At 39.8% G+C, this 27775-nt stretch overlaps 1 protein-coding gene and 1 long non-coding RNA gene across 7 annotated transcripts; one reads left to right on the forward strand and one right to left on the reverse strand.

Moving 5' to 3' along the window:
- Positions 1–61: 61 nt before the first annotated feature.
- On the reverse strand, positions 62–18800 carry SRSF1 (serine and arginine rich splicing factor 1). Of its 4 annotated transcripts, XR_014257410.1 has the most exons (6): positions 18471–18800; positions 17869–18053; positions 17330–17502; positions 15171–17130; positions 3845–4023; positions 62–772 (listed from the first exon to the last, which is right to left on the reverse strand). XR_014257410.1 is itself a non-coding variant. In XM_082441004.1 (4 exons), the coding sequence occupies exons 1-4, from the start codon at positions 18662–18664 to the stop codon at positions 16530–16532; spliced, it is 591 nt and encodes a 196-aa protein (XP_082297130.1). In that variant the 5' UTR covers positions 18665–18800; the 3' UTR covers positions 15009–16529. The 4 variants fall into 4 exon arrangements, 2 of the variants coding, with proteins under 2 accessions (XP_082297130.1, XP_082297129.1); XR_014257411.1 differs by lacking the exons at positions 62–772; positions 3845–4023 and adding an exon at positions 12827–13351; XM_082441004.1 differs by lacking the exons at positions 62–772; positions 3845–4023 and having other exon boundaries at positions 15009–16568.
- On the forward strand, positions 18452–24591 carry LOC309650105. 3 transcript variants are annotated; one of them, XR_014257412.1, is made up of 4 exons: positions 18452–18594; positions 19550–19719; positions 20034–20137; positions 20483–24591. It is a non-coding gene; the product is annotated as an uncharacterized lncRNA (long non-coding RNA). The 3 variants fall into 3 exon arrangements; XR_014257413.1 differs by lacking the exon at positions 19550–19719 and having other exon boundaries at positions 18455–18594; XR_014257414.1 differs by lacking the exons at positions 18452–18594; positions 19550–19719 and adding an exon at positions 18909–18989.
- The last annotated feature ends 3184 nt before the right edge of the window (positions 24592–27775 follow it).

Genomic DNA, 27775 nt, shown 5'->3' on the forward strand with positions numbered 1-27775 from the left:
CACCCCCCTCCCCGCCAAAAAAAATATTTTTTTTTAATTAAAGAGAAAGTACAGACAAAAAATTGTTTTAGTGCTTTAGTATAGTCTACTTCCTCACCCCCCAAAACAAGAATCGAACTTCTGGTTGGACAGCGTCAGTTGTCACTGAGGTGACCCCAGCCTCTGTTTGCAGTTCCAAGTCTTCCGTGTAGGCGTCACTGCTACTGGAACTTTGTATGATGATGCCCTGAACATTTTCTATCACAGACAAGCTGTTATTAAACAAGTGCCTCCAGTCCAAGAAGTCTCCTGTGGCGGGAAATGAGGAGGCAGCCTCTATCAGTGATATTTTTGCAAACGCTGGCTTTAAAAAATTCCACAGATGGTCACATTATTTCAAGACTTCAACCTCTTTCATAACCGACTGTCTCTTATCTCATTCCCTCCATTTATTCCTCTTAAATCACATTCTAATCAAGGTCACCATCTCCAACTTCCCCCATACATACACAATAAAAAATAATATGGTTGAAGAATTCTATTGGTAAAAGAAACTGAAGAGGTATAGTAATTTGACAGTCTGTGTTTCCTTTCCATCGACTACACATATATACCCCCTTCCCACACTTTTCTTCCCTCAGTCACCAGAATGAAGGGGCTGGCAAACGTTGGTCTGGTTCCTTTTAGAGTTGATTCCCTACTGGACACTGCCTGGAGGCCTTGGGAACGAATGAGAAGTTCTGCAGTTTGGATCAGTGGCAGAAGCAGGTAACACATCAGGGAACCAGTCAGCCTAAGACAGGAGGGGACAGAAAATTATGAATAGTTTCTGATTACATTCCTCAGCTAAACTGCTACAGTGGCCCCTATGTCTCCTATAAATGTCCATTAGTCTCTTTTGGAAAAAGAAATAAAATGGTTCAGGAAGCCTAAGTTTATATATACATACAAGATAAGGAGAGAACTAAGATGTAAACCTAAGGAATCAACTAGGTAAACTAAAACCTTTTTGCTCTGACCTCGGACACCGGGTATTCTTTTGTTTTCATTCAATGAATGCACATCTCTGCTTCTTTCCTGTTTTAACGCATTCACTTCCAGGTCTCTGTAATACATCTCCTCAGTCTTTCCCCTTCCCTGTATAGCCTCTCCTACTTTGCTGCCTTTCAAACTGTGGTGAAAATGAAGTTTCAGGATTGTAAGACTAGTACTTGATGAAGACCATTTTTCTACTGACAATATTGCCGCACTCTCTTGAACTTCTTTTCCCGGGATCTAGAAAACCTTTCTCTAGCAATCCTCCTCACAACCTCTGGAGAGGGGTTTCCCCACTACCACAAAGTAGAGGTCAAGTAAAAACAGGCCAGTTCTCATTACTGAAGAGCTGGGATTCAGAAGTATCACTTTTCTTAGGTAAATGGCTAATTTTTATCTCTATCCATGAGATGAAACCAGAATTCCTGATTGCTCCGATTTTTCTTTCCCCTTAAAAAGAAAAATTAACAACCTTTTAAATTCAGATGAAATTTTAAATCTTAGGATATTTTCCAGAGAAAATATCCAAAAGTTTGGAATGAGTACTCAAAAACAATCAGCTCCAACTGTTTTGAGGAATACAATGAAATTAGGAAGATCAAAGATTCCATTCTTAGGACAGAAAAAATCCTTAACCACAAACAAAATGAACCCCTCCTCAAGCCTGCTTCCACAGACTACACTGGGGTCCAATCAAAACACTAGCAATGTCTGAAGACAATAAATTCATATTGATTATTGTAAACAACTTTCAGTGAATGAATCAATGGTGTTACCTCCAGATATGATGTATAACTGAAATGTCTGGTGTCTAACCCAAAAAATGTATGTGCCTACATCCATCCAAATAAAATTCAGATTCCCTCCCCACCCGGTTCAGTTTCTTCTTTCCCATCTCCCCTGCCCCAGTGTGTATAACCTGTCGCTTAAATCTTTTAGGGCCTCAGTTTCCTCATCTGGAGAATGAGGACAAAATAAATACCTCTCTCACAGAGACAGGACTGTGGATTAAATGAGAAATGTGTATAAAAAGCTTAGAACATTTCCTGGAATATAACAGGTGCTAAGTAGATGTTTTTATTGGTGCTATTGAAGTCAGGTTCTAGATTAATTCTGGGGCTAGGAACTCTGCATAAGAGCTCTGAGCCAGTTCTTCTTACTTTCTCTCAAAGTAACAGGTTTTCCCCATGCCCCATCCCCCTCTCCTTTGAAGAGCCCTAAGGTAAACGGCCAAAAGGCTAAGGACACATGACAAAGGAAGAAACGTACCAAGATCAGCATTTACAAGGACAACTTTTAGCAAACATTAGAAAGTAACAGGATATTTCCTTCCCATTTTGGAAAGGATTTTAAAATCCTGTGAGTACGTTAAGTATTAAGATTAGACTCAGAATCCTAGGCATAGAAACCATCTCTGCTATTGTCAATTACCCTTCCCAAGAAAGACTAATCAACAAACCAAAACCAAATCAAATCCAAAACCGTCCATAGAGACTATCTAGTTAGAAGCAGCTTCAAATTGGCAGTTAATGAACAAACTCTTCATGCAAGAAAGCTGGAACTGACAATGAACAGATCTACTAGTAAAAAGCAAGACTGCAATATTTAGAAATACCAAAAACATTGGCCAGAGAGAAATGTTACCCTGTATTACCAGCCTCAGTGTAATGGGGGAGAATGGACACACACTCTACCAGACCAAAGGCAACAACCCCCCCACCCCCCCCACCCAAAAAAGAGACAAAAACAAGCCTCTCTGGGAGGAAAGCAGAAGTAATCTCCCCACCCCACCTCCCCACACTAAGGGCTTAAGCCACTTGCCTGTGGCCCATGTGGTCAGAAGCTGGGTTTGTGTTTCAATTCTACCACCTAAAGTGTCATCACTAGTTTATTTCTGTTTTAACTGGTAAGGTGAGGAAGGGGAAACAACGAAGAATTTTTTTTTTCCTAAATACCTATTTAAGTTCCTTGACAGCTGGAACATAGTCACAGAGAACAAAGGGACAGGGAACAAACCTACCCATTTTCCTAGTAGACATTTAGTTTAACTGGTAGTTGAGGGTCCTTAAACACTCTATTGTTTGTAAGAAGGGCCATATACCCAAGATGCCCAAAACATATCCAAAGCCATGGAAACACATTTATCACCTTAACTCTTTTTGAAAGAAGCTGCCAGAAATCAATGCTTAACCTGTCAGTTTCTTCCACAAAGCATCTGAGTAGAAATACCTTCCGTTTTACAACTTCTGAATGGCTGACAGAGGACATCTAACAAATAGCAAGCAAAACAGCATAGGACACAAGAAGGAAAGAAACTAAGATAGGTCAAAAATACACCAAGTAAGAAATTCAATACAACTGGAAAACATACTCTCAGGCACCAACATTTCTCCTTTGGACACCTGTTCCTCCCTGCCCTCAGATGCCCCAAGTCCAGGGTAATGGCTGAGCTTGAAAAAAAGTTGCCACTTAACAGGTCACGCAAACTTCATGGGCCTGAACCAACAACTACAAAGCTTAGTTCAGTTACATTATGCTAATAGTCAAAAACATAAATTAAGTCCTTACATAAGCAGTTATTTTGGTACAAAGGAAAAGCTCTTTTCAGTGGTTATAGCCTCCACCCCAAATATATTCCACTGGTTAAAAAGAGGGATGTAATGACACTAAACAGCATTGTGCTAGTAGCCATCTGCACTACCAGAAAAATGATTCATTTGCAAAAAAAAATAAAAAAATAAAAATTAGTACTTGTTAATGCCTGTCCAAATGTTCTTGTGAAGAGTGGGGCAGGGCAAAAACATACATATATCAAGTGAATACTCTTTACCCAAACTCCCAACAGAAACATCTCTTCAATTTCTTCTTCATTATCAGACTTGAGGATAGTCCAGAGTTCAAATAGGATTCTGTTTCTCAGAAGTCTCCAAAGAGTTACCATATTAATACATGCAGATCTTATGGCTCCCTCTTTCTGAGTTGGTGCTCCTTCCTCGCCCTTTCATTGGCCTAGATAAAAAAAAAGCCTCATTGGGTCAATATGATCTTCGACTGAGGATCCCTCCATTCCTTGTAGTGAAGGAAACAGGAAATAATGAAACAAGTGTTGAGGAACCTATGTAGTATGTTCCTTGGGTGAGGGACATGAACAGTGGTGACCTAAGACACTGATGTGACATCACGAGACTAGTTAGCCTAAGCTTTAGGTAGGCTGCTCCATTCTAGGCAGCAATGCCAAGAGATGGCAACACAAGGTCAGAACAGCATAAGATCTGGCTAAGGCTCCAGGAGAGAGATTTGCTTCTTTAAGGATGTTTCTTGACTCCAAAGTCTCTGAACTAGAAGCTGCCTAAAGTTCTACAGTCACTTATCTGATCCAGGCATATAAGCAGGTGCAGGGAACCTGGCAAGCTGGTTGTTAAAGCTCTACACAGGGACAACAGCTGTACTCAGCATTTACTCCTTAAGCTGGGGAATAAAACATCAAGCTTACCAGCTATCCACAAATACTACTTGAAGCATTTCACCCTTGGTTGCCTGAGCAGTGGCAGTAAGCTCTTTGCTAGACCTGAAGAAAGAGGACCACAATTCCTAGATTTTGACTTGATGAACAATTTACTATGGTACACAGGAAGATGGGTCAGATTCAGAGAATTTAGATTTTTCTTTGAAGTAATTTTAGTCTCTTTAACAAAGCACACATGGCTCTACTCAATTAGTTGACAGAATTAGCCCTTTACCCCCAAGGCCTGACACTGTCCTCTGCTAGCTTTCTGTTTTACTGACCTTACATAAGTGCCCCCCAACTCCCCAGCTCCCACCTCTTATTTTTCCAGCTTCCTTGCCCCCCCACCCAACCTCTCATTTCACTTTCTCTCCCCTTTCATTCAGCAGCAAATGCTCAGAGAGCAGATGGCAAGTACTCAATTCAAACCGGTGAAAATGCTCCCTTAGCATCAGGTACAAGGCAATCCCAGAAACAGGAATCCTGGGGGTTGTGATACACACTATCTCTGCCTTTTAGTGATTTACACTTTAGATGGAAAAGGCATAATATGCTTATTCTTCACATATGGAAGAATATCTTCAGACCAATTTATTAAAACTAAATTTATTAAATAAATAACTAGTTTATTATTTAAATGACTAGTTATACTTAGTTATGTTTCTCAGGGACAAGAGGATTTTTTTTGTTTGCATCAGAATTGACAACTTTTATTCCTAAAGTAATTTGTCCAGGACCTAAATAGTACCTTTAGCAAAACTCATGAAGCCTTAGGAATCCCCCATATATGTCCTATACAAAAGTTCATTTCGCTAAAGATCAGTTACTCTGATCACTTAAGCAAAGCATATGGAAGGATCCAAGTTGGTACTACAATCTGTGTTTAGCCATCTCCCCAGAGGAGAGCTGCAAAAACTGAAAGGAAACCTTGACTACTAGAGGTAGGTTTGGGATTTGTTCCACAGTGACCTTAAAACTGCAGGAATTTTGGGATGGAAACTTACCTAGGGAAACAGGGAAGGGAGAGGGAGAAGGGCACCCCCAAGTCCAAGAGCTCCAATCAGTAAAGTTTAATTTAGTCTCTCCTGGTGGCTCTAAGAGCCCTGGTAAACACCTGGTCCTAAAGATATTGCACGGATGATACCTAAAGAGAATCAGCAGATACAGCCCAAATTCAGGCTGTGCTAATTCCAACCTAGAATGACATATTCAAGGTTTTGAAAGGCCAGCCGGGACACCCCAGGGACTAACTTCCTAGTTCATAATGGATTCTAATCAATTTGAAGACAAAACAAAGACCTCCTAATATGGATTCTCTCCTTAGAAAAATGGCTCATGAGTAGAACTGTGCCATAACTATTATCCTATTTCGGTAAACAAATATTTATCAAGCATCTATTAAACGCCAGGAACTGTACTAGTCAGTCACTGGAATACTTTTAAGAATCTCCTCCAGTAGAAAAATCAAAATTTGAAAAGAAATAATTATAGAACAGTTAAGACTTTTATACAAAGTGCTTATAAGAGCACTGGGAAGGAAAATTTTAAAGGGGCTACGTGCTCTAATACTAAATGAGACTGTACCTCATTGGTTCTCACATAAGTGATAGCTTTGACACTGTAGATTGTCAACTAGGGTTGCTGAATATCAAAACTAATGCTTAAGAGGCTGTATGCTCAGGGCTAAGTATAATCTAGACTGTTACTGCTAACTGGAAAGTGGGAAGTCACCATGCACTGGCTTTTAAAACTGGTAATCAGTCCAGTTTTGTGTATCGCATTTATTTTGCTAATACAAATTTGTGTAAGTGTATACTCAGCTAACAAAACAAATGCATGTTTATAAACATTTACCCATTCTCAGAATCTTTTTATGCTACTGTCTGTGGGGCTGCAGCCTAGTAAGAGTGACTGGCCAGGCTCTGGCCACTGTCTGACCTGCTATCCATCTGTGGGGCCAGCCTGACCAGAGAGGGTCAAAAGTTTCTCTGATGCTAGCTGTGCACTGCACACTGGAAAGACCCACTTTCTTGCTGCTGGGCTCTGGGCCATGGCCACTCTGACAAGATTAACACCAGCTTTGAAACAGCCCCCATCAACTCGGATAAGAACATGGATCAAAGACAGCACCATGGGACACCCTGGTGGCATCAGGTGGACATTACAGGTGGTGATCACTTGGGTCAAAGCCTTATCTTCCCCCCAACAACCTCCCCACTGGAAAAAGGCTGTCTTTTAAAAAAAAAAGAAAAGCAACGTAGTAATAAAATAAACAGGAGTTTGTCACTAGAAAACAGATTCAATTTCTGGGCCTGTCACTTTAACATCTCTGAGCCTATTTCCTCAAACCCCAAAATAAGGCTAATAACATTTGAGAATTAAAAGGAGTCAAAGCACTTCATAAAACAACTACTTCCATTAAGAATGATGAAGTATTTGTCCTTTGTCCTTGCATTTTTCCCTCCAAATTTTCCATTAAGAAGGTAGAAAGGGCATGAACCCTTGAAGTCACTACTTTGGAAATAAGCCCAATCTGATTGGAGGACCACACTGCATATCAGATCTAAGCTATGTAGTCCACCTGCCAAGGATTTCATGAACGTACTTATTTATCCATAAACATTTATTAAGGTGTGTATGTACTAACATAATGAGTATCTTGGAAAAAGTGTCAAAAAGTTATAATCATAGTCTTCGCTCTCTAAGAGTTTACCATGTAGCTGGGGGAAATAAAACATACATGAGACAACTAGACAACAACTTAATGGCAACATGCAAGTGTATGCATTATGTGACACTTAGCATGTTGAAGAAAAGCAAAGCAAAAATACAATGCAATTAGTCCAAGAATGCTTTTGTCTTTAGCTGATCATGAAGGGGTGGAAGAATTTTTAATGGCACAAGGAATGTGGGTGCTTGTAAGACTTGTGGGTGTCTGCTAAATGTTTGCTGAGTCTCTTGGCTTTGAGAGAACTGCTTATGCTAGCTGATCCTCGATCAGCCTAAAGACCAGGGTCAGGGTCCTGGAGTAATGTTAAGATTCCCAAACCAAGGAAATGCTATCCAGTTTTTTCACTCTGTACGTGAATGCCTTTATAGATAACTACTAATAAAAAAGAACCAAAATAATTCAATCCCAACAAGAAATCTGTAGAAGTTCTCACTGATACAGGACCACTAAATTCAGAGAGGATTTAAGGCTTCTTCTTTAAGAATCACGCTTAAGTAAGAAAGATGGAAAAAGGAGACCCAGGAGAAAGCAGCAAGAGAGGGAACTCCTCTGCTCTTTTAGGAGACAATGGCATCAATTCTTGAGATCTGTACTGAGAAGTGTGGCACATCTTGCAACAGAACAACTTTCTTTTTGACTTTGCAAGATTGATTTTGGGGGCAACATTTACTTTTCCAATTATACTTGGCTTAGGCTCGCATTTAAGTTACAGTTGACCCTTGAACACAGGCTTGAACTGCACAGGTCCACTTATACGTGTTTGTTTTTTTCAGTACATATTACAGTACTACACAACCCGCGGTTGTTTGAATCTACAGATGCGTAACTGCACATACAGAGGGCTGACTGTAGTTATTTGGAAATTTTACACTGCGTGGAGGGATCAGCACCCCTAACCCTGGCATTAAGGGTCAACAGTAATTTGCATTTCCTAGCTTCACATCTGAGGAATTATTTGATGCAATGTTAGGATTATTACTTTCTTCAGTAATCTACCCAGTTAACCAACAGTTCGTAAAATAGGTTTCTATAGCACTTTGCTTTTAAGGAGTACTAAGTTCTTTCTCTTGTCAATCAACGTTTATTAAACTTGGCCAAATGGAGGTGGGAGACAAATCCAAACAGCATTTTGAAGAACTCCATCTGGCAAGTAAACATTTGGCTCACTGGGAAAAACAAATACGACAAAAATTCCACTGGGTAGAAAAAGTTAACACAAAAATTTCAACAGTAATAAGATAAAATGGGGAGAAGACTAAATGCATCACAGAGAAGAGAGCTATTACATGGGTTTAGAAGCTTGCTTTTTTATAGTTTCAGAAATTAAATTTAACTTGATAGTGATAAGGATTTGAAGCTGCAGGGTGACTGCTAAGAGGGAAGGAGAAAAGTCTGAAAACATAAAATACAGAAGTAAAAACAAGCATGGTCAGTAAAATATTTACCAGATCAGCCAGAGCAGGGGAAGATGTGATTGAAAATGGTGATAAATTGTAGACTATAACCCATTGTTTCATACTAGGGAGTGACACTGTTTTAGGAAGATCAGATTTGATCGCCAGGATGGAGACGGGTCGGCAAAACCAGTTAACTAGTTTTTCATTACTTTAGTAATGAATTTGGGTGCACAGACAAGGATGTCAGTATGGCAAATGAAGATGGGACACAAATCCAAACAGCATTTTGAATAACTCTATCTGGCAAGTAAACAGAATCTCTTTATCTAGCTCAAGTCGTAGATACAATAGTACTGTGGCTGAGAACTGGTTATATTAAGTTGCAGAACTTGACTCTCACCTTGCTGCATGTTTACTACGTAGTTTTAGAGGACAAATGAGTCATTTTAGATTTTTTTTGTAGTGTGCTTGCTGTACTGCTAACCAACATTTTACATTCCTAGTCTTATGCTATGGACGTCACTCTTATTTTGTAATTCAAGTTAAGAAAAAAAGTCTCCAAAAATTGTTAGAAACATACCAGGAGGTAAAAGGATGGAAAATGTCTTAATGCTACTTAGCTTCTTCTATAAGTATCAACTGAATAAGGACTTATTTCTAACTTGGAAATAGAAGAAACTGAGACTCTATTAACTGGTTACTTATTCAAGATACTCAGAAAGGGAAGTAAAGTAATGTGAATTTCTAGGTTTCTCTTCAAAAGCAATTGAACTGAGTGTCTCCTCAGTGCACAGCATTGTGCTATGTACCTGGGAAGAAAGGGGATGAGGTTATGGCCTGTTAGAAAGGAGATATATATAAACAACTCACTGATAAAGGCAGATTGGCTTAAGTTTTAAGATACAGTAGAACAATACTCTTCAGGAAAAATGATGAAGGACCAATAGTGTTTATTCAGTGACTATCATGTGCCAGACACTGTCTTGGTTCCTTAGAAAGTAAAAACTCATCAATCAAGTAAGATGAGGTAGATAAGTGGATAGAGCAAGCAAGGTAGGTGATAAATGCTATACTAGACATACACAAAGTCTGTGCCAACACAGTATGATGGATGTTAGTTTTCAGAGAGGTGACTCTTGAGATTATTCAAGGTACGTTGCACTTCTCCGAATGAAGAAGAGATGGACGGCACTGCAGAAGGAAGAACCAGAAGGACCAAATACAAGAAATGTTGGACAATGCCAAGTCCTGGGTTAGAGTATATCAGGGGGAAGGCTAGAGATCAGACTAAAAGGTAGGCCAGAGGCCAGGTTACCAATGGCCTCAGATTCAGTCCAGGACTTCCAAGTCCTAGTTAAAGGCAGTAGGTTGTCTTTTGTTCAACTGATGTAGCAGCCCATTCCTAAGGATTAAACCTTAATAAACACCACAACCTGAAAGCTTATCCCAAACTTACAAAGGCTCTCCTAATACCCAGCACTTCAGGGTACAATTCTGCCATGCCATCTGGCACTTAAAACAATCTCCAAGTTTAGTCTTTTTATTTTACAAAGAGAATTCTAGATTTTCATTTGAGCAATTTAGGATTTATGGTCTCTCTTCACAAGTTAAATTAGGAAGATATCAGAGCTAACATTTTTAGAATTAAGGAAAGGCATAATCTAGTGCACTTTTAGTACTCTCAATCCAATTTGCAGCAAGGCTGCTTGCTAGGCAGCAACTACCTTCTGTAGCCTCATTTGCTACATAAAATGTGAGTTTAGCAGGCAAAGTAATCTCTACTTTGTAAACTTGATTCTATTTTCTCTTCTAAAATACCTTTATTTGTCCTCTTTTAGCATCTTATTCTTCAAAGTAGACAAGTTCCTAACATTTGTGTTTTAAGGCAAGTGCTCCCATATTGGTGCTGACTAAATTGGATCATCAAGTGGGCCTAAAAAACTTTAATACAATATTCTTAGTGACAATAAACAGGAAGCCTGTGTCCTTTACATTTTTGCAATGTAAAGTTGAAGGGGGGGGTGGGAATGACAAAAGCTTAAGTGTTAGTTCCTAATAATTTTTGGCTTTCTTAAAATAAAATGGCATTAAATAAACATGTCAAGAGACGTCTGTACTGACTCTGTGATCACAAGATACTCTGCCTACTGAAACAAGGCCTGCAGAACAAAAAAATAAGGCTAACCAACCTGATGAATGAACAGGGTTTTAAGGCACACTAACAATCATTGAAAGTCTCAGTAATGCCAAGAAATAAAGATTGGTATCACTCCCCAAAGTGTTTCACACCATAAAAACAAATGATAAAGGTTTCTGAAAGCATACTTCATTTTTATATCATATGACCAATTTTTGGGCTAGATTGGGGGGGGTAGGCGCACACACATCTACTCCTGTACCCAATTCTTACACTCTGGTCTTACTATTCCATACCTGGAGATATACAAGGTAGGCAGAGAAACAAGCAGATTCACATCTTTAGCATTTTCTCCTAAGTCCCAGAACCTAGACAGTTTTCTGATTTACAGATTTACTCATCAAGTACTATTCAAAACCTAAATGAAAAGGGAAAGAATTCTGCCCAACAGACGGGGAGGCAAAGGTAAAGTTTCAGGAAAAAAACTTAGACCAAAAACACTTAACTTTGGCGCTGATAAAGAGGATTAATATAATTTCCCCCTTGCTGTATGGATTCTTTACTCTAGGGTATTTCCTGGTTGATTTTGTATCATAGCTCCCTCTGGTGGCTAAGTGAATTTCCCTAGCGTTTACTCAAATAGGGAGTGGAATAGACCATTGTAAAAAAACCCAAACAACTCATTAGGCATTTGGCATCCCTACAAAATTAATGTTTGTTCAAAGTATATTTGGTGAGGATGAATATAGCATTCTAGAAAAGCTCTGTTTCTACTATCTTCACATTGATAATTCTATTACTAATTGTAAAAGGAGTTAAAGATACTTTAACTTGATGGTTGAATGTTAACTCCTTTGAACTTTTTCTAAGAGATGAAGATGAAACACCCAGGATCTACTTAACTACTTAAGTGTTTATTCTGTTTCATTTGTGTTTTGCATACCTACCTAACCGGGAACGTCCTTATGCAAAGGCATGCTTGATTTTTCTCTCCCATAACCCAGTGAGGCATCTATTTTGAAATGTTTATTATGAGATTATTTCTGCCTAAATTAACTTGTATTTGATAGAGACTACAGAAGCACCAAGCGACTTTTGTAATAAAAAAAAAATCCTTCTCTCCTTCTATCCCTACAAAATCACAACCACATTCAAGGTTGTTGGGTATAGCTTTCAAAGTTAGCAAGCAGCACTGCCCCCCACCCCCCAAGTTCTCAACCGTAAGAATAAGCTGGTTTAAGTATACCGTAACTTCTTGGATCTATATTTAAAGCAAAAGTTTTTGCCAGGATTACTATTTATTCAATAGACAATCACGAGAGACACAATGAACAGATGTTTCCTTATAATCTCTTTACTTCATGCCAATCCCACCTTTTCCTATAGGATCATATTGATCAATGTTCCTGTAAAAAAAAAAAGTACTGGAAAAAATTACCCCCAAATAAGAGTATTCCACCATATAGGATGGGATGGCAGAATATTTCCTTCAATGGAGTACAACTGATGAGAGTCCACCATAGCAACAGAACATAAAGAAATGTGAGTCATACCTTTTCTTGTGGCTGCTTCAGTCTAAAAAGACAGGGAACTTACAGCTCAATCAATAAAGGATCCACAGTAACCGGTTTGTTTTCATTCACATGCTCAAAACTACACAGAAACTTTCGCTCTGTGTATCCTGTAACAGTTCTACAATCCCTTATCCGGAACTCTTTGGGGCAGATGTATTTGAGATTCAGAGCTTTTTGCACTTTATAAAGGTATCATATATAGACCCTTTATCACATAACACTCTCAGCAAAACCTATGGCAACTGACACATCAATATTTCTGCAGGAAGACAATTCAGTCACAGTTAAGTGCAAAACAAAGGCATCGATTTCGGTCACATTTTATATTCAATTTGCTCCACAACAAAAAACTTTGTTTTTGGAGTTTTGGGATAAGAGATTGTGAACCTGTTTTCTGCCTCTGCATTCTTCATACCATGACAGAAATAAGCTAAACCAAAGGATGGTTATAACAGAACTTCAGTCTAATAGAGTTTCTCTCCTTTTAATACCATTTATGGTAAATACAGACATATAACTTATTTTGTTTGCAATTTCATTACAACTTCATGTACAAAGTAAGCAAAAAGGCACACAAGAAATTCATCTTCACAGAAACTTGAAAAAAAGAACACCAGCCCTAATGAGCAAATATATTTCAAAGACAAAACTGAGAAAGTTAAAATTCTAGAATCATATGGAACTTAAGCACTACGAGTGGATACACGAATAATGGAACATATTATTAAACTATAAAATTTAGGGGAAAAAACATTTTAAATAAGGGAAATCTGTTCATATTCCAAAGAGTATCTTTTTTAAATTAATAAAATTCAGATCCCAAACAATTAGGAATCAGAAAATGGGTTTCTTACCTTTTGTTTCCAGAAGGATGTGGGCTGAACAGCAAGGTGGGTTACTCAATCTGACGTTATGAAAAATAATTGCTTCTTAGAGACTTAAGTTTTTCCTTGGTTAGAAAATAATAAACTAATTATAGGCTCCCTACAATATCTAAGGGGACATAAATAGGGAGAAAAGGCGAAAATCCAAGACAGCTTTTTTAGTTCCAAAAGGGTGTGACTTTCTTCTAATAGCTGCTAATCTAGGTAGAGATTTAAGGTCCATTTCCTAAGACTGAAAAACAGCAAGTCTGCCTCTCCCCTTACAGCATTTAGCTGTCTGGTCTTACTGAACTGGAAAACCTGCGTCCCCCTACCTTTCATACACAGTTAAGTCCTCTCTAATCTTAAACAGCCTATGTACTAGGGAAGTAATATTTTCTATCTCACTTCAGTCAGGGGTTGGAACTACTTTTAGTAGAACACATCTTTCAGCGTAGCTTAAACGCAATTTAAGTGATGGCAACTTAACTTTGCCAACTTTGAGCGATGGCAATTTTCATTTTGGTCCTGTTTCCAAAATATTCAATGAACACAAATGAACCCAGGCTTGCTTAAGTCTAGCTCACATTAATCTTTCCAAAGTTAGTCATTAAAAAATACCAATTGTATATTCTACAGATGAAACAGAACTTAATTGTTTTACGTCCCTAAGTCTGCTCTTGAATAGTTGTTTTGAATTCTCACATAATAACTAGAGTTACTCCCTTAATGAATCTATACCAAGTGTTTTGCTTAAATACTTAAAATGGAATCCTAATTTTGAACTTCCTATCCCTCCTCTTCCTCCTGACATTCCATAAGGTTCATTTAAATGTATTGGTTGGGTGACCTTATGCAAATCCCTTTGGGCCCATTTTCTCTACTACCAAGATTATTTCTAGTGTTTCCTAGGTTTGAAATTACGTCAACTGAATAGCAATCTTAAATTCTGCTCCCAAGTATAATTAACACCCAAAGGAAATGTTACGACTTAGCTATCTTTTGGGTGTAGAAAAAGAATGGTTTGATGTTCTGGCTAGCTATCAGGAAATCAGAAGATTAGGAATTCTAAGTAAAAACCCCTCCCCAACTCTAAACTGAAAACTTAGCACCAAGGGGCTATCAGGTAAAGATACAAAAACCAGTAGACTACAAGATGTAATCACTGCTTTGGTATGTTCTGGATACAGCATAACTTTATGGTTGAGAAGACTTCTAAGGCAAAATTCTAAAGAATGCCCAGCTTTTTATTAGCAATGACTTACTAAAATAAGCAGTTAATCTTCTAGTGTGCTATTCACACTTCAAACAGAAAATGTAATTTACGTTAAAAATCCTAATCTGTGAATTTAATACTTACCAATTTTTTAGATGAGTTTACTTTTATTGAGAAACTCAAAGGCTAACACCAACATTAATTTACTAGTCCTCACCCGATTTTGCACAAAACCCTATGCTCTCTAGATGATCACCAAAAATAAAGCAGCATCTATAAGCTTTTCATCATTTTAAAATCAAAGCTCTGAAGCTTATCCTTCAGAGACTAGATCACCCCCTCACTTACCATATTACATACACAATTGCCTTATTCTCATTTTTTATCTTCCCCTGAAGACTTTTTACAACAATTAACAGATGGCTAATACCATTTATTAGAAAAGTCCTTTCAAGAACCTTTAATTTACTAACACATAAACACAAGAATTGGAATCTTATCAATTTAAAGTATTAACTGAGACTAGTCAACCAGTAAAAAATCTTACAAGAGGAAAAAGGACAACCATGCATAGTTTTTTTAAAAAAATGTTTATTTTTTTCAAAGAAAAACGGCAATAGCCAATTGGAAACCTACTTAGTCTTCAACTCCAATTTTGTTTTCTTTAAATTTAGAAGTGACTTACTGATTTACTATTTTAAACAAACCCCCCCTTTCCCCTTTAAATGTTTACCATCTACTCGTGCTGAATCCTTCCAAGGAGATTGCTCCAGCGTATATCTCCAGGTCCTCGCTTTGCTCCTTTTACCAAAAAATGCAAAACACAATTCCATCGTGCATCTTAAGGGCTCCAATCGTCAAAAATAGGAAAAAAAAAAATCTTTGGAATAGCCAATTAAGTTGAATAAAAAAAAAAAAAAAAATCCACACGAATGCGGTTTGGTTGGGGCAGGAATCCACTCCTATGTTCCTGGTAATCTGATCCCGCTCCATGAATCCTTGTAATTCATCCTCCCTATCCTATCCACATTATGATTTGAATCCAATGATCCAGCTCCAAGGATTGGGATCCAGTGAGCCCTCTCCAATCCAAACCTTTATAACCAGCAAAACCAAAAAAGAGGAGGCAAAATGTTAGATACTGTAATCAAAAAAGGTTTCTGGGGAATGATGAGTTATGTCTGTCATCAGTTTAACAGATGTACATCAATAACTATCAAATTCCCCAAAACAAGTTTCTGAATGGTGTTCAGATAAATTTTAGAAACTTAATTATCATAGAGACTAATTGGAAGAAGCATTTTATATTTACAGTTCAACTGATAATGCCAACACTTGTTACTGTACAGCGTATTACAGGTTTTGTGGTTGCAAAAAGTTATGTAGTTGAGAAGTTTACTGGTATTGCTACCCACCTAAGTCTAAACTAAATCTAATGCTCCCATCTGTAATTTAATTTGTAAATTAAAGTGTTTTAAACATGAGTCAATTATGAATATTAGTTTAAAGGGGAAGGTGAGACTTAAAAGTATTCCCAACTAGATTATCTACACCAATACGTTGGAACTCTATATTTTGCTTTCATTTTGTCTTAAAAAAAATGAAGTAGCAACGCTATATCAGTCACACAGAGGACATGCAGATTTAGCAGTATTGATATTATACTCTATCCGGTTGGAATTAAAGACACCCTGTACCCACATGTACACCAACAGCAGGTCACACATTAACAGTTGTAACTAAGCATTGTGACAAATTAGCCAGTTCTTCCCACATTAGTCCCTATTAAAACAAAAAAAGGGAAGGGAGCAAAATAAATTGTTACAAAATGGGCAACGTAATTTTGCCACAATTGCCAAGGTTTAAAGAGCAAAGCAATTGTAGCTAAAGGTAACTGCATAAGATGTTTGCAAGTGTTTTAAGGTAGATGTATAATCATTTTAAACCCTTGCCTTTTAGTATAAGGTCAATACTGCCAATTTCATCTGTGACAATAGCACTTGGAGTCATACCATTGCCTCCATTATTGATCTGATCCTCCTCAATCCTCCTTTTGACAATCCTAAAATGATTGAAATGTGCTCCACAATCCTTAATCCAAAGCATTCTTAATCCATCTCTTCAGATATGTCTACAGAAAGACACATGAAAAGCAAGATAAACATAAGAACTTCCCCAGGTAAGATAACCACAAACACCCCCAACAACCCAGTTCACACAAACCAGAGCAGAATAGACATTTACATAATATCACAGTCTGAAGAGCATGGAGAGTTAACTAAATTTAAACAATCCTGTCTATGACATCACTTAAAATACAATTTACCAGAGATGAGGGGAATGTAGATGTTAGGAGCAAGGGGATATTACACAAGAATGCAATTCAACACTTTAGCCCATTCTGAACAAAACAGTTTGAATTAAAAAATGAAAAGATTGTACTGAATAAAGGAAAACTGTATACAACATGGGTTCTACAAAAAGTGTCACCAATCATCTTATGTACGAGAGCGAGATCTGCTATGACGGGGAGAATAGCGTGGTGATCCTCTGCTTCTCCTTGGGGAATAACTGCGACTCCTGCTGTTGCTTCTGCTACGGCTTCTGCTACGACTACGGCTTCGAGATCGAGATCTTCCATAACTTGGACTTCTGGGCCCATCAACTTTAACCCGGATGTAGGCAGTTTCTCCCTATTGAATAGACAGAACTTTCGATTGAAAGATCTAAGCTTTCACCTGTCTTCAGGCATGCTGAATACAATGTAACTTAAACCAGAGGCACTTTACTGGGTTTACTCGGACACCCTTGCCTGAATCTTACCTTCAAATTCCACTGTTAAGACCACTGTATCCAATTCTGGCCAAACAAAAGAATAAGTGTATAACCTACCTCATGAGATCTAAACTTAGTGTTATCCAGTTTTCGAACTGCATAGGTCATATCTTCTTTCCGTACAAACTCCACGACACCAGTGCCATCTCGGTAAACATCAGCATAACATACATCACCTGCTTCACGCATGTGATCCTTCAAATCCTGCCAGCTTCCACTTGGAGGCAGTCCTGAAAAAGTTATTTTTTTTCAATACCAATTATCCTAAATTTCACATTAAACTTAAAATTTACATTACAACAAAGATTACTTTAAAATTAACGATTATTTTTAACATCCTAGGTTAAGGAGCTGTTAAGATTCTGGAATCAAGAGCCCAAAATTATTTGCAAAGTAAGGGTCTTCATATTCTAGGTACTGCAACCTAATTTGGTAAATCTCAAATACAGTAATTCTTGTTTACTAAATTCACCCATGGCGCTAAAATAATTTAAGACCTGGCATGAAAACTTGCATTTGTCAAACTGGTCATGCAAGGAAAACTTTAAAATAGTTTCTGCCCCCTTTCATCAACTCGCACGGAACGGTCAACTCACCGGAGACAACCACTCTGTTTTCAGAACGCCTGGACGGGGGGCCATAGCGGCCTCGAGGAGCCCCGCCACCTCCACCCCCGCCGCCGCCTCGGCCTGTACCACGGCCGCTTCGAGGAAACTCCACCCGCAGACGGTATCCATCGTAATCATAGCCGTCGCGACCATACACCGCGTCTTCCGCATCCCTGCGTGATCACAGAAGAGCAAAGACGTAAGGAAAAGGACCGGGAGGGGCGGCTAACTCGGTCGGAGAGCTAGCGGCCCCCCGCACATGCGCACCTGGGGTGGAAGAGCCCACATGCGCTGCATAATAGGAATGGCCCCTCCCCCACCCAGAAGCACGCCAGGCTGCCGACCACTACGGCAGCCCTCGGCGCCTCAGTTTCCCGCTCCGAGCCTGCGAGTCGGCTCCGGTGACGTCCGGAGGGCCCAGCCACCAGAGAAGCCTCGCCGACTCGGCTCCTCATTCCACTCCGGCATGGGCGATTCGTCTTGCTCCCAACCTCGGAGCCCACCTCCCCATTCTCTATGTGAAGGCCTTGGAGCCTTCCCCAACTACTCCAACCTATTTCCTCAAGGCAGGAAGACCCTGACCGCCTCACCGCGGGTCCTCGAACTCAACGAAGGCGAAGGGCGGTCCTCCGCGGCGGTTCTTCAGATCGATGTCGCGGATAGCACCGTATTTGTAGAACACGTCCTCAATGTCCTTGGTTCGGATGTCTGGAGGTAAGTTCCCCACGTAGATGCGGCAGTCGTTGTTCCCTGCCGGCCCACGAATCACACCACCTCCCGACATGGCGGCGACGAAAGGCGCGGACTCGAGAACAGGTCTTCCCACCAAGCCTAGCCAACAGCAGAGCTAACCCACAGCTACACCACGTCTCCCGCGGCCCCTCCAAAATGGCGCCTTTATCAGCTCGGCGCACGGATATGGGGGGGAGGGAGGAAGAGAAGCGAGAGGAAGCAGCTATTCGATCTCACTACGCACGCGCAGAAGCGTAACGGGTGCTGCGAAAGGGACGCTGGCGCACGCGCGACGTCACCCTCCGCGCGAAGGGAAAAAAAGTTCCCGCGTTCCCGATTTTGTGGAGAGGTTCGCGAATGAAGTGACCGGCTGAGTGGTAAAGATTAAATACAGAGCCCTCATAAAAGGGGTTATTAATCTCTGTCGAGTCCTAAAGAATAATCAGTTTCCTCAGGAATGGGTCTCTTAAAGCAACGGCGCCCTGAAAGGATTCGGTGAAACCTAGCCGAGAGCTTTGTCCCACCATGCTCTGCGGTGTTAACGGTCTTTGGCGGGAAAGACTCACGGGGGCGGAGTCTAAGGGGGCGGGACCGGGCGGTTGCTCCGGAAACGGGGGCGTCCTTGGAGAGTGCGCCTAGTTCAGGAGTTGCGTTGTCTGTGATTCAATGCAGAGCCAAGCCGTGACTTGGTCTGACCGCCCCATCTCCTGCGAACTGGCCGTGGGCTGCTTACCTAAGTGTCTCAGGGAGGGGAACCCAGCTTAGATTCCCTAGTAAATAGTATACACTAAGTACCGTACCACCTTCGGTTCAGAACCGAGCTTTGTATATAGCTCAATTGAACACTCCTTCTGCTAGTGGCGGTGATTCGTGCTCTGACCAGTCATTGGTGGTACCTGCCACCCAGGACCCAGACCTCTGCTTCTCTCTTCAACAGCGTATCGCTAGGCCCAACGCAGCGGAAAGGTCCAGTGAAGGTTGCAGAATGAATTGTGCCTGTTATTTCTCCAACCGCTTTCAAAGAACGAGAAAAAGCGCTCCTGCCTCTGTGTATTGCAGAATCCTGAAGTTCCTTCCTTTTTTTGAAGTCATTACCAGGCCTCTCAAGTAATATGAATGAGCACAATGAATGTGTGAGGACTCCTGTGACCACTGGAGACCACAGTTGCTGCTCAGGACTGATTGTGGTAGCATGCTGGTCCAGGGAGATAAGAACTTTTTACATCTCTTCCTCAGAGACATCTGAAATCTAGATTTTTATATGAAATGCTGGGGTTTTTAAATATTAGTGATGAATTCAAATTAAACAACAACAACAACAACAACCCTGCAGTCATAAATATGCTAAAACAGATCTGCACCCTAAGTGTAAGGATGATTTTTTTCGTATTACGTATTTATTTGCAACTCCCTCTCCCCAGGGATGTGAGGCAGTTTACAGAGATACTATAAAACATTACTAAAACTGGATGGAGAAATCATGGGGAGAATAAAGGAGGAGGATTAAAATGAAGGCATCGATAAGGTGAGTACACAAAATGCCTGCAGTAATAATTTGGTGAGTTCCTAGAGATGGACTGCAAATTTGCCTGTGGCCATCCCGAAAGTCACAGTAAAGAAGGGAACACAGTGTGTTCAAAATCCAAAGTGCCTTTGAAATTTTAAAAAATAGATTGTTTAGGAGAAGGGCATGTTTTCAGTTCTGAAAGTTGATTGAATGTATTTTACAAATGTTTCTAGTAATCCCAAAATACAAATTTAATTTGCTCCTCAACAGATCCATAGAGGATCTTTGGTAGTCCTTGAAATCTCTTTGGTGGTTTCCAAAATTATGAGTATATGTGCATGTACTTTTTTGTCTGTCCTTTAGCTCAGGAGTCCCCAACCCCTGGGCTGAGGACCGATACTGTTCGTGGCCCGGCCACACAGCAGGAGATGAACGGCAGGCGAGTGAGCAAAGCTTCATCTGCGGCTCATCGCTCGCATTACCGCCTGAACCTTCCCACTCGCCCCGCCGTCCGCGGAAAAATTGTCTTCCACGAAACTGGTCCCTGGTGCCAAAAAGGTTGGGGACCGCTGCTTTAGCTCATCCTTCAATGACATATTTTTAAACTGAGCTTTCAATTTAAAGAGAGAAGACCCTGGGAATTTCCTGGAGGTCCAGTGGTTAGGACTTCTTCCTTCCACTTCAGGGAGCACGGGTTCCATCGTTGCATCCCTGGTCAGGGAATCCCACATGCGCGGTGCGGCCAAAAGAAAAAAAAAAAGAGAAGACCCTGATAATTTTTCAATGAGAAGCTGACCAAAAGGGACACTATTTCAACAGATTTATTCAGTTTCTAGCACTATCCTACTTGGTTAGCAGCAGAAGAAATGAGAGTTTTTAAAGAATTCCAGGCACATCATGTATTGGTTCTTACATTCAATATTTATTTACTGAGCACATTTTCTCTCTAACTTTATCCATCCATTTATGATTATTCAGATTCATCTTCTGTTGATTAATGTTAAGTCAGTAGTAACTGAGGTGGTTTAAACATAGGTGCTTTTAATTTCAAGGCATTTTCATTACAGAAAAATAAGAAAACCATGAATTTGCTTTGATTTATTCTTGTCCAGTTTAGTGCAGTCATTTCTGATTCTGTTCAGTTCAGAAGAATACAGGGTAAAATTTAATAGAGAGTGAATAGGACATTCTTGTTTCTCTCTTGGCCTATTTTACTGTGTTTGAGTGTAACCAAATTGTAGGTTCTGGGGTCTCTTGTGACCGAAAGTGGGGTTCGGCTGCTCACCGCTCAAAAGCCAATAAAGAGGCCAGCTTGGTGGAAAGGAAAGTTCGCTTTATTTTGGGTGCCAGTGACTGTGGGGGAGGGTAGACGCCTGTCCAAAAGGCCGACTCCTCCCCCCCCGCCCCCCCCCCCCCGACAATGGGGGCAAGAGCTTTTACAGACAGAGGGAGGGGGCTACATGCAGAAATAATACAGTCAGCTCTGGCAGTCATCTTGAAATTGGTCATCAGTGGTCTTACCAGTGTCATCGTGATTGTTTTAGGTACAGTTAATCTTCAGTTCCAGTTTCGGTTTGTTTCCATTTCTTTGAGGCCAGTTCTCGGAATTGTGGAAGCTTATGTCACGGCTACAGCCTGGTCATCATGTAGTTAACTTCTTCCACCTGGTGGGGGCTTCAGTATCTATAAGACAGCTCACAGGATGTGGCTCAGAATATTATCTATAGCCCTTAAGGAGTAACTAAAAGTCCTTGACTATGCTTAATGACTAAACTAGTATTATTTGGTCTCCTCTGTTTTCCTTTGTTTCTTCATTTTCTCACTTCTCTGATTAAACTTATCCTTCAGCTAAAGTTTTTCCACAGACAAAAGGCAGGCTGGGACTTCCTTGGTGGTGCAGTGGTTAAGAATCCGCCTGCCAATGCAGGGGACACGGGTTTGAGCCCAGGTCCGGGAAGATCCCACATGCCGCGGAGCAACTAAGCCTGTGCGCCACCACTACTGAGCTTGTGCTCTAGAGCCTGTGAGCCACAACTACTGAGCCCGCATGCCACAACTACTGAAGCCTGCACGCCTATAGCCTGTGCTCTGCAGCAGAAGCCACCGCAATAAGAGAAACCTGCGCGCCGCAACGAAGAGTAGCCCCCGCTCGCCGCAAGTAGAGAAAGCCCGCACGCAGCAATGAAGACCCAACGCAGCCAATAAATAAATAAATAAATAGTTTTTAGAAAGGCAGGCTAAGGACATGGGTGCGGGAGGGGCAAGGACCATAGGGTCCTGCTCTGTTTCCCTATGACAAGGTCAGGATGTAGCAAGAAAAGTCTGGATGGCTGTTTATCAATGTGTCCTTGGGTGGCATTAGCTTGGCAATTATTACATTTAAGGGTATGATCTTATACTATCAGTGTCCCAGAGTAGATTGGCATGTTTTAGTCCACAAGAGTGAAAAAGAAGAAAGCAAATAAACCAAACCATTTGTTCATTTGTTGGGGGGTGAAGCAGATTCGTTTTTGATAACCGTGATGTTCAAATTGTACACACCAAGAAAACTTTTTGTCAGGTCTGGAAAACAAATCAAGCAGTTTCTTAGTAAATAAGGAATCAAAACAAAATGAGGTGAATTGCTTTGAGAGATGTCTCATTCAGATCCTGGTGAAACCTGATAAATGATCCCTGCCCCACAGCAGAGTGTACCTCTTCAAAGACAAGAAGATTCATACCCTCTGGATTTTGCATCTCTGTTCCCTGAATAGTGCTGGGTAAAGATTGGCAATTCTCTTTCTGTAGGCTAATCTTCATGCAACCTTTTCTCTGAACAGTGTACTATACAATTGATTAGATCTTTGCTGACCAGATTACAGCCACTTCGTTTTGCCTCCTGAGATTACCTCCTCATCTTAATTAGGGCTTTAGAGTGTTTCTAAACTCCTCAGTTACACAGTCACAGACAGTTTTATGGATTGCTCTCACAACCAGCTAATTCATTAAGTATGGATTTTACCAGTTTAATTCTTAGAAGCTGCCTATTTCAACACTTGCTGTGTATGTAAACTTACTTCCGCCAAAAGAAACTTTAAATGCTTTCGATTCAATCCAGTAAGTATAAACTAGTGTAAGCACTATACTGTACCCTGGAAATAATTACTTGGGGAAAAAAGGAAATTCAAAGAGATAGTTACCGTAAGGGTTGAAATCACAAGACCCAGTTTTTCAGTGATTTTCCTAACACTTAAATCTATGCCTGTGGTGATGGTTACACAAATCTGTAAATGTACCAAAAACCATTGAATTGTACAAGTAAAGCAAGTGAATTGTATGGTATGTAAATTATAACTCAATAAAAATGTTTTTAAATGACTGGGGAAAAATATATCTCCCCAATCAGCAAAATCACTCTCCAGTACCATTCCTCTAAAGGTGTTATTAAGGCTTGGAGGTGTTCTAGAGTAGTTTGCACTGAAATATGCCTTCCCTAATCTGGAAATTCTGTTTTCAGTATTTGTGTATCAATCCCTACTGTCATTTCTGGGGATAACTGTTAGTTTTACTAGGTAAAGAGACACAAAGATTAGGAGTACTTAATTCAGCCGTGAATAGCAGTTACTTCCAGAAAGAGTTCACTTGCATAGTTCTCTATTCCCTTGTTCCACCTGTTTAGTGATTAATATTCTCTGAAAAAGGAAGAAATATTAATAGTATATCTTTTTATTTCATTTATATTTGTCTCATCTTCCCTAGTAAACTAGGTTGAGGACAGATTTTTGCTGTAACTCCCTTTATTACCAGTACATTTTCTGTTAAAATGAATATTATTGACTATTTCCTGAGTGCTCTTTGAAAATAATGGGACTTTAGATGAGCAGAATGTTGTTTCTATGGAAATTGTATCATGTTTCTGTCAGTGGATAGACACAATGGGTACAAGGATTGTTTTTCATTTCACAGTGTAATAATGATAGCCACTTTTCAAGCCCAAGTAAATCATCTAATAATATAGTCTTGGTAATCTTATTTTAGGACTGGCCTCCCTCATTCTTTGATTCTTGTTTTGTTTTTGGCTAATTCTGCCCATCTTTACTGTCCCATTACGGAAAGCAATAACATATGATTTTGCCAGAAAACAGCTCTCAAAATGATCTATTACAAAGAGATGTATCTTTTCCATGTCTCCCTATTAATATTATTACTCCCTCTCTCCCTCTTCTTGCTTAAGTTCTTTTAAAAATTAAAACACCAAATCATCATATTGTACATTTCTTAATTGGAGTAAATGGCTGTTTAAAGAATTATAATAAAAATATGGCAGATATCCTTTATTTGCTAAAAATGCTACCTTTTTTGGCAATTTTATCTTATACTATGGTCCTATATAAGTGTTACCTGTTAGTAGTAGTAGTAATAATGGTATTATATGTTAATGCGGCTGTCAAGTATGTTAGAAATAATTTCAATAAAAACATTTTTATTTGAAATTTTGAGAGTGTGACTGATTTTTTCCCCCTTTATTGTTTTAAAAGTTAGATTCACTGAAAACTCTCAGAATTACTTTTCCAAATTTGCTTGCGGAGTTGAGTAGTTGCAACATAGAATACATGGCCCACAAGCCTAAAATATCTGGCCCTTTACAGAAAAAGTTTGCCAACCTCTGGCCAACAGGGAAAAACCTGCTTTTGTAATTTTTGCCTAAACCTAATTTATAAATTCAGTTTTGTCATGTTCTTTCTCTAGTAGGTGTTTTTGATGGGTAATATCTTATATTGTTAATAGTTGTAAACATAAGTCATACACTTCTTCAAGTGATACTTTGCTTACACATGCTTCAGCAGCCATTACTACAGTGTAATGCTAAGGTAATCTGCCAGCCTGCCCAGCCCAGAAGGGAAGGTGCTGCTCTGTTCCAACCGGTTGCATTTTTTTGTAGTCTCGTTGACTCAAAATTGCTCGTCGTAAGAGTGCAGGTTTCTGTAATTGTTCTTGCATTGACGCAATGTCGTATGCAGAGTCCATACAGGTTCTGTTCTAAGTAAGTATCTGTTAATGTCCACTCACTGTGGAATTTGTAGATAAATTTCCGAAATTTGCAGATTGTGTTCCACAGTTCTGGGAGCCCAGCAGCTTTCAGGCTGGTGCTAGTACCACCACTCTGGCCCCAGAGGACTACTAGATGTGGGTACCTGTGTAGTCTACAATCTAGACCCATGCCCATGGGATCCTTCCTTGTCTGGCTCCCACCTGCCTCCATGTGGTCAGGAGCTCACCAGCTGCAATTCCTTCCAAGTTAATTTCTAGTCTTTGTAGAATCCAGACTCCAGGGGAGGAAACGTTCTTTCCCTTAATTTAGAGTCTCCGTTTCCTGTCTTGGGATCTATCTTTATATAAGACAATTGAGAATGAGAATATTTGCTTCTAAAGGAATTTCCTCTCTTTTCTGCAGGAATATAACCTCTCCCTCTGCCTCCTTATGGGCCAACATTGATATATTTTCCGAAGTCTGGATTGTTCACAATTAATACCACATGTAGGACCTTCTTACTGCATAGTCAATGTTGAACCTCATCAGCCAAACATGGTCCAGTACATTTTTTTTTTTGCCAGTTTCAGTTCTTCTAGTAAGTGATGAAAAACAAGTTTGAACATCCTTTATGTGGTCTTCTGGATCTCAGTTTCTGATATACTGCAAGACACAGCTTAAACAGGAACACACATCCCCACAAAAACATATCTACATCCATATAGAGGTAAGTATTTCTGTCTATACATTCCTAATCCCCCATAATAATTTTGCAGTGGTATAGCCTGTGTTTGCCAGAAACAATGATTTATATGCCCAAGTATTGATAATATATTCAGCTTCTCAGTCTAAAATATCTGCGGTCAGAAAACTTTCTTTATAATTTTTCCCAAGGTAAGTGGGTGTTATTTTAAATTTGTGCAACTGGAGAGCCCCATTAGGTAGGCTTCCTAACACAGAAGAAAAGAAACAGTGTAAAGGATTATTCATATCTTCCACCTTTATAGCTACAGTAACTGCTTATCACCTTAAAATGTGTTTTCCTAGCTTCAACTAAATCCAGGTTTAAAAAACAACTATAGATATTTCTGTTAATGTTTTATCAAGTCACAATTCTAGAACGTTTCTTATAAATTCTTAGTTTGCAAGTAAATATATAAATATTTGGGACTCTAGTTACAGTTCCCATCTGACAATATACTTTTTTTTTTTTTTTTTTAATTTATTTATTTTTGACTGCATTGGGTCTTCGTTGCTGCGCGCGGGCTTTCTCTAGTTGTGGCGAGCAGGGGCTACACTTCGTTGCGGTGCGCAGGTTTCTCTCATTGCGATGACTTCCCTTGTTGCGGAGCACCGGCTCTAAAGTACATGCCCAGTAGTTGTGGCACACGGTTTTAGTTGCTCCGCGGCACGTGGGATCTTCCCGGACCAGGGCTTGAACCCGTGCCCCTGCACTGGCAGGTGGATTCTTAACCACTGCGCCACCAGGGAAGCTCCCTGACAGTGTACTCTTAAAGTTCTCTAATTGCCCTTAAGAGAATATAATTGTCTCTCCCCAGTCAAGGAGACTGTCTCTCAACCTCTGTGACTTTGAAATTCCACCAAAAATAGCCCCCTTTTGATATGAGCTGTATAAGTAGGGCTAGACCAAGCTATTTGCCCCCTCCCCCCAAGATGACTTGTAATTTGGTGTCCCTTCAAACTGATATTCTTTAGCTTCTCAACTATTATTTAAATAGGAGATTTAAAAGATTTTCTCAATTAAAAAAAGAACAACAACAAAATAGAAAATATTTCTTTAGACGTTTTTGCACCAATTTGTATGCAACTATTTGAATGCCAAAGCCATGCCCTGACCAACTCATTGTCTTTCCTGCAGAGCTTCAAGCACTTTTGAGCCTTTGTCTTAAATAAAAGTAAGTACTTGTTCGGGGATGGTATAAAGTAATAGAGACTCTCACTAAGCATGATTTGCACTGTACCATGTTATTAAAGTGGTTTTCAAAGTTTACGACACTGTATTTAAAGACACCTATACCAACAAACTTCTGTTAGGTAATGCTTCAGTAATAAAACAACCCCCCATATCTCAGTGGCTTAGCAAAATAGCCAAGGTTTACTGCTTGCTTATGTTACTTATTGGCAACTAGGGGTAGGCAGAGGCACTTCTCTGCGTATCTTATTCTGGAATCCGGAAATCTGGTATGGGTATGGTGGAAAGATGTGCTTTGAACAAGATGGGTTTTTGTTTAAATCTCCTATACCATTTACTACCTGTGTGATCTTGCATAACTCCCTTAACCTACTTAAGACTCTGTTTCTTCATCTATAAAATGGGGGATAATAATAATACTTCTGGGGTTGTTGTGACGATTAAATGAAATAACGTGGAAATCAACTGGCGGTAGAGTGCTCTGCACACAGGTTTTCAGTAATTAACAGTCATTCTTATTCAGGCTCTAAACAACTATGTGCTTGGATTTTCAATGTTTTTGGCTCAGATATTGGTCCACTTTACTCCTCTTTGGAAGAAGGAAGAAGTGAAACTCAAGTGAGTCTGTCTTGTGACTAATTTGATGTTGTGGATAGACAGCTTAGTAGAAAAGAACGTTGGAGGGCTTGCCTAAATTGATTTTGTTTGTTTT

Source organism: Balaenoptera physalus (genome assembly GCF_965194825.1).
Source record: "Balaenoptera physalus genome assembly, chromosome: 20".
Classification (NCBI taxonomy): domain Eukaryota; kingdom Metazoa; phylum Chordata; class Mammalia; order Artiodactyla; family Balaenopteridae; genus Balaenoptera; species Balaenoptera physalus.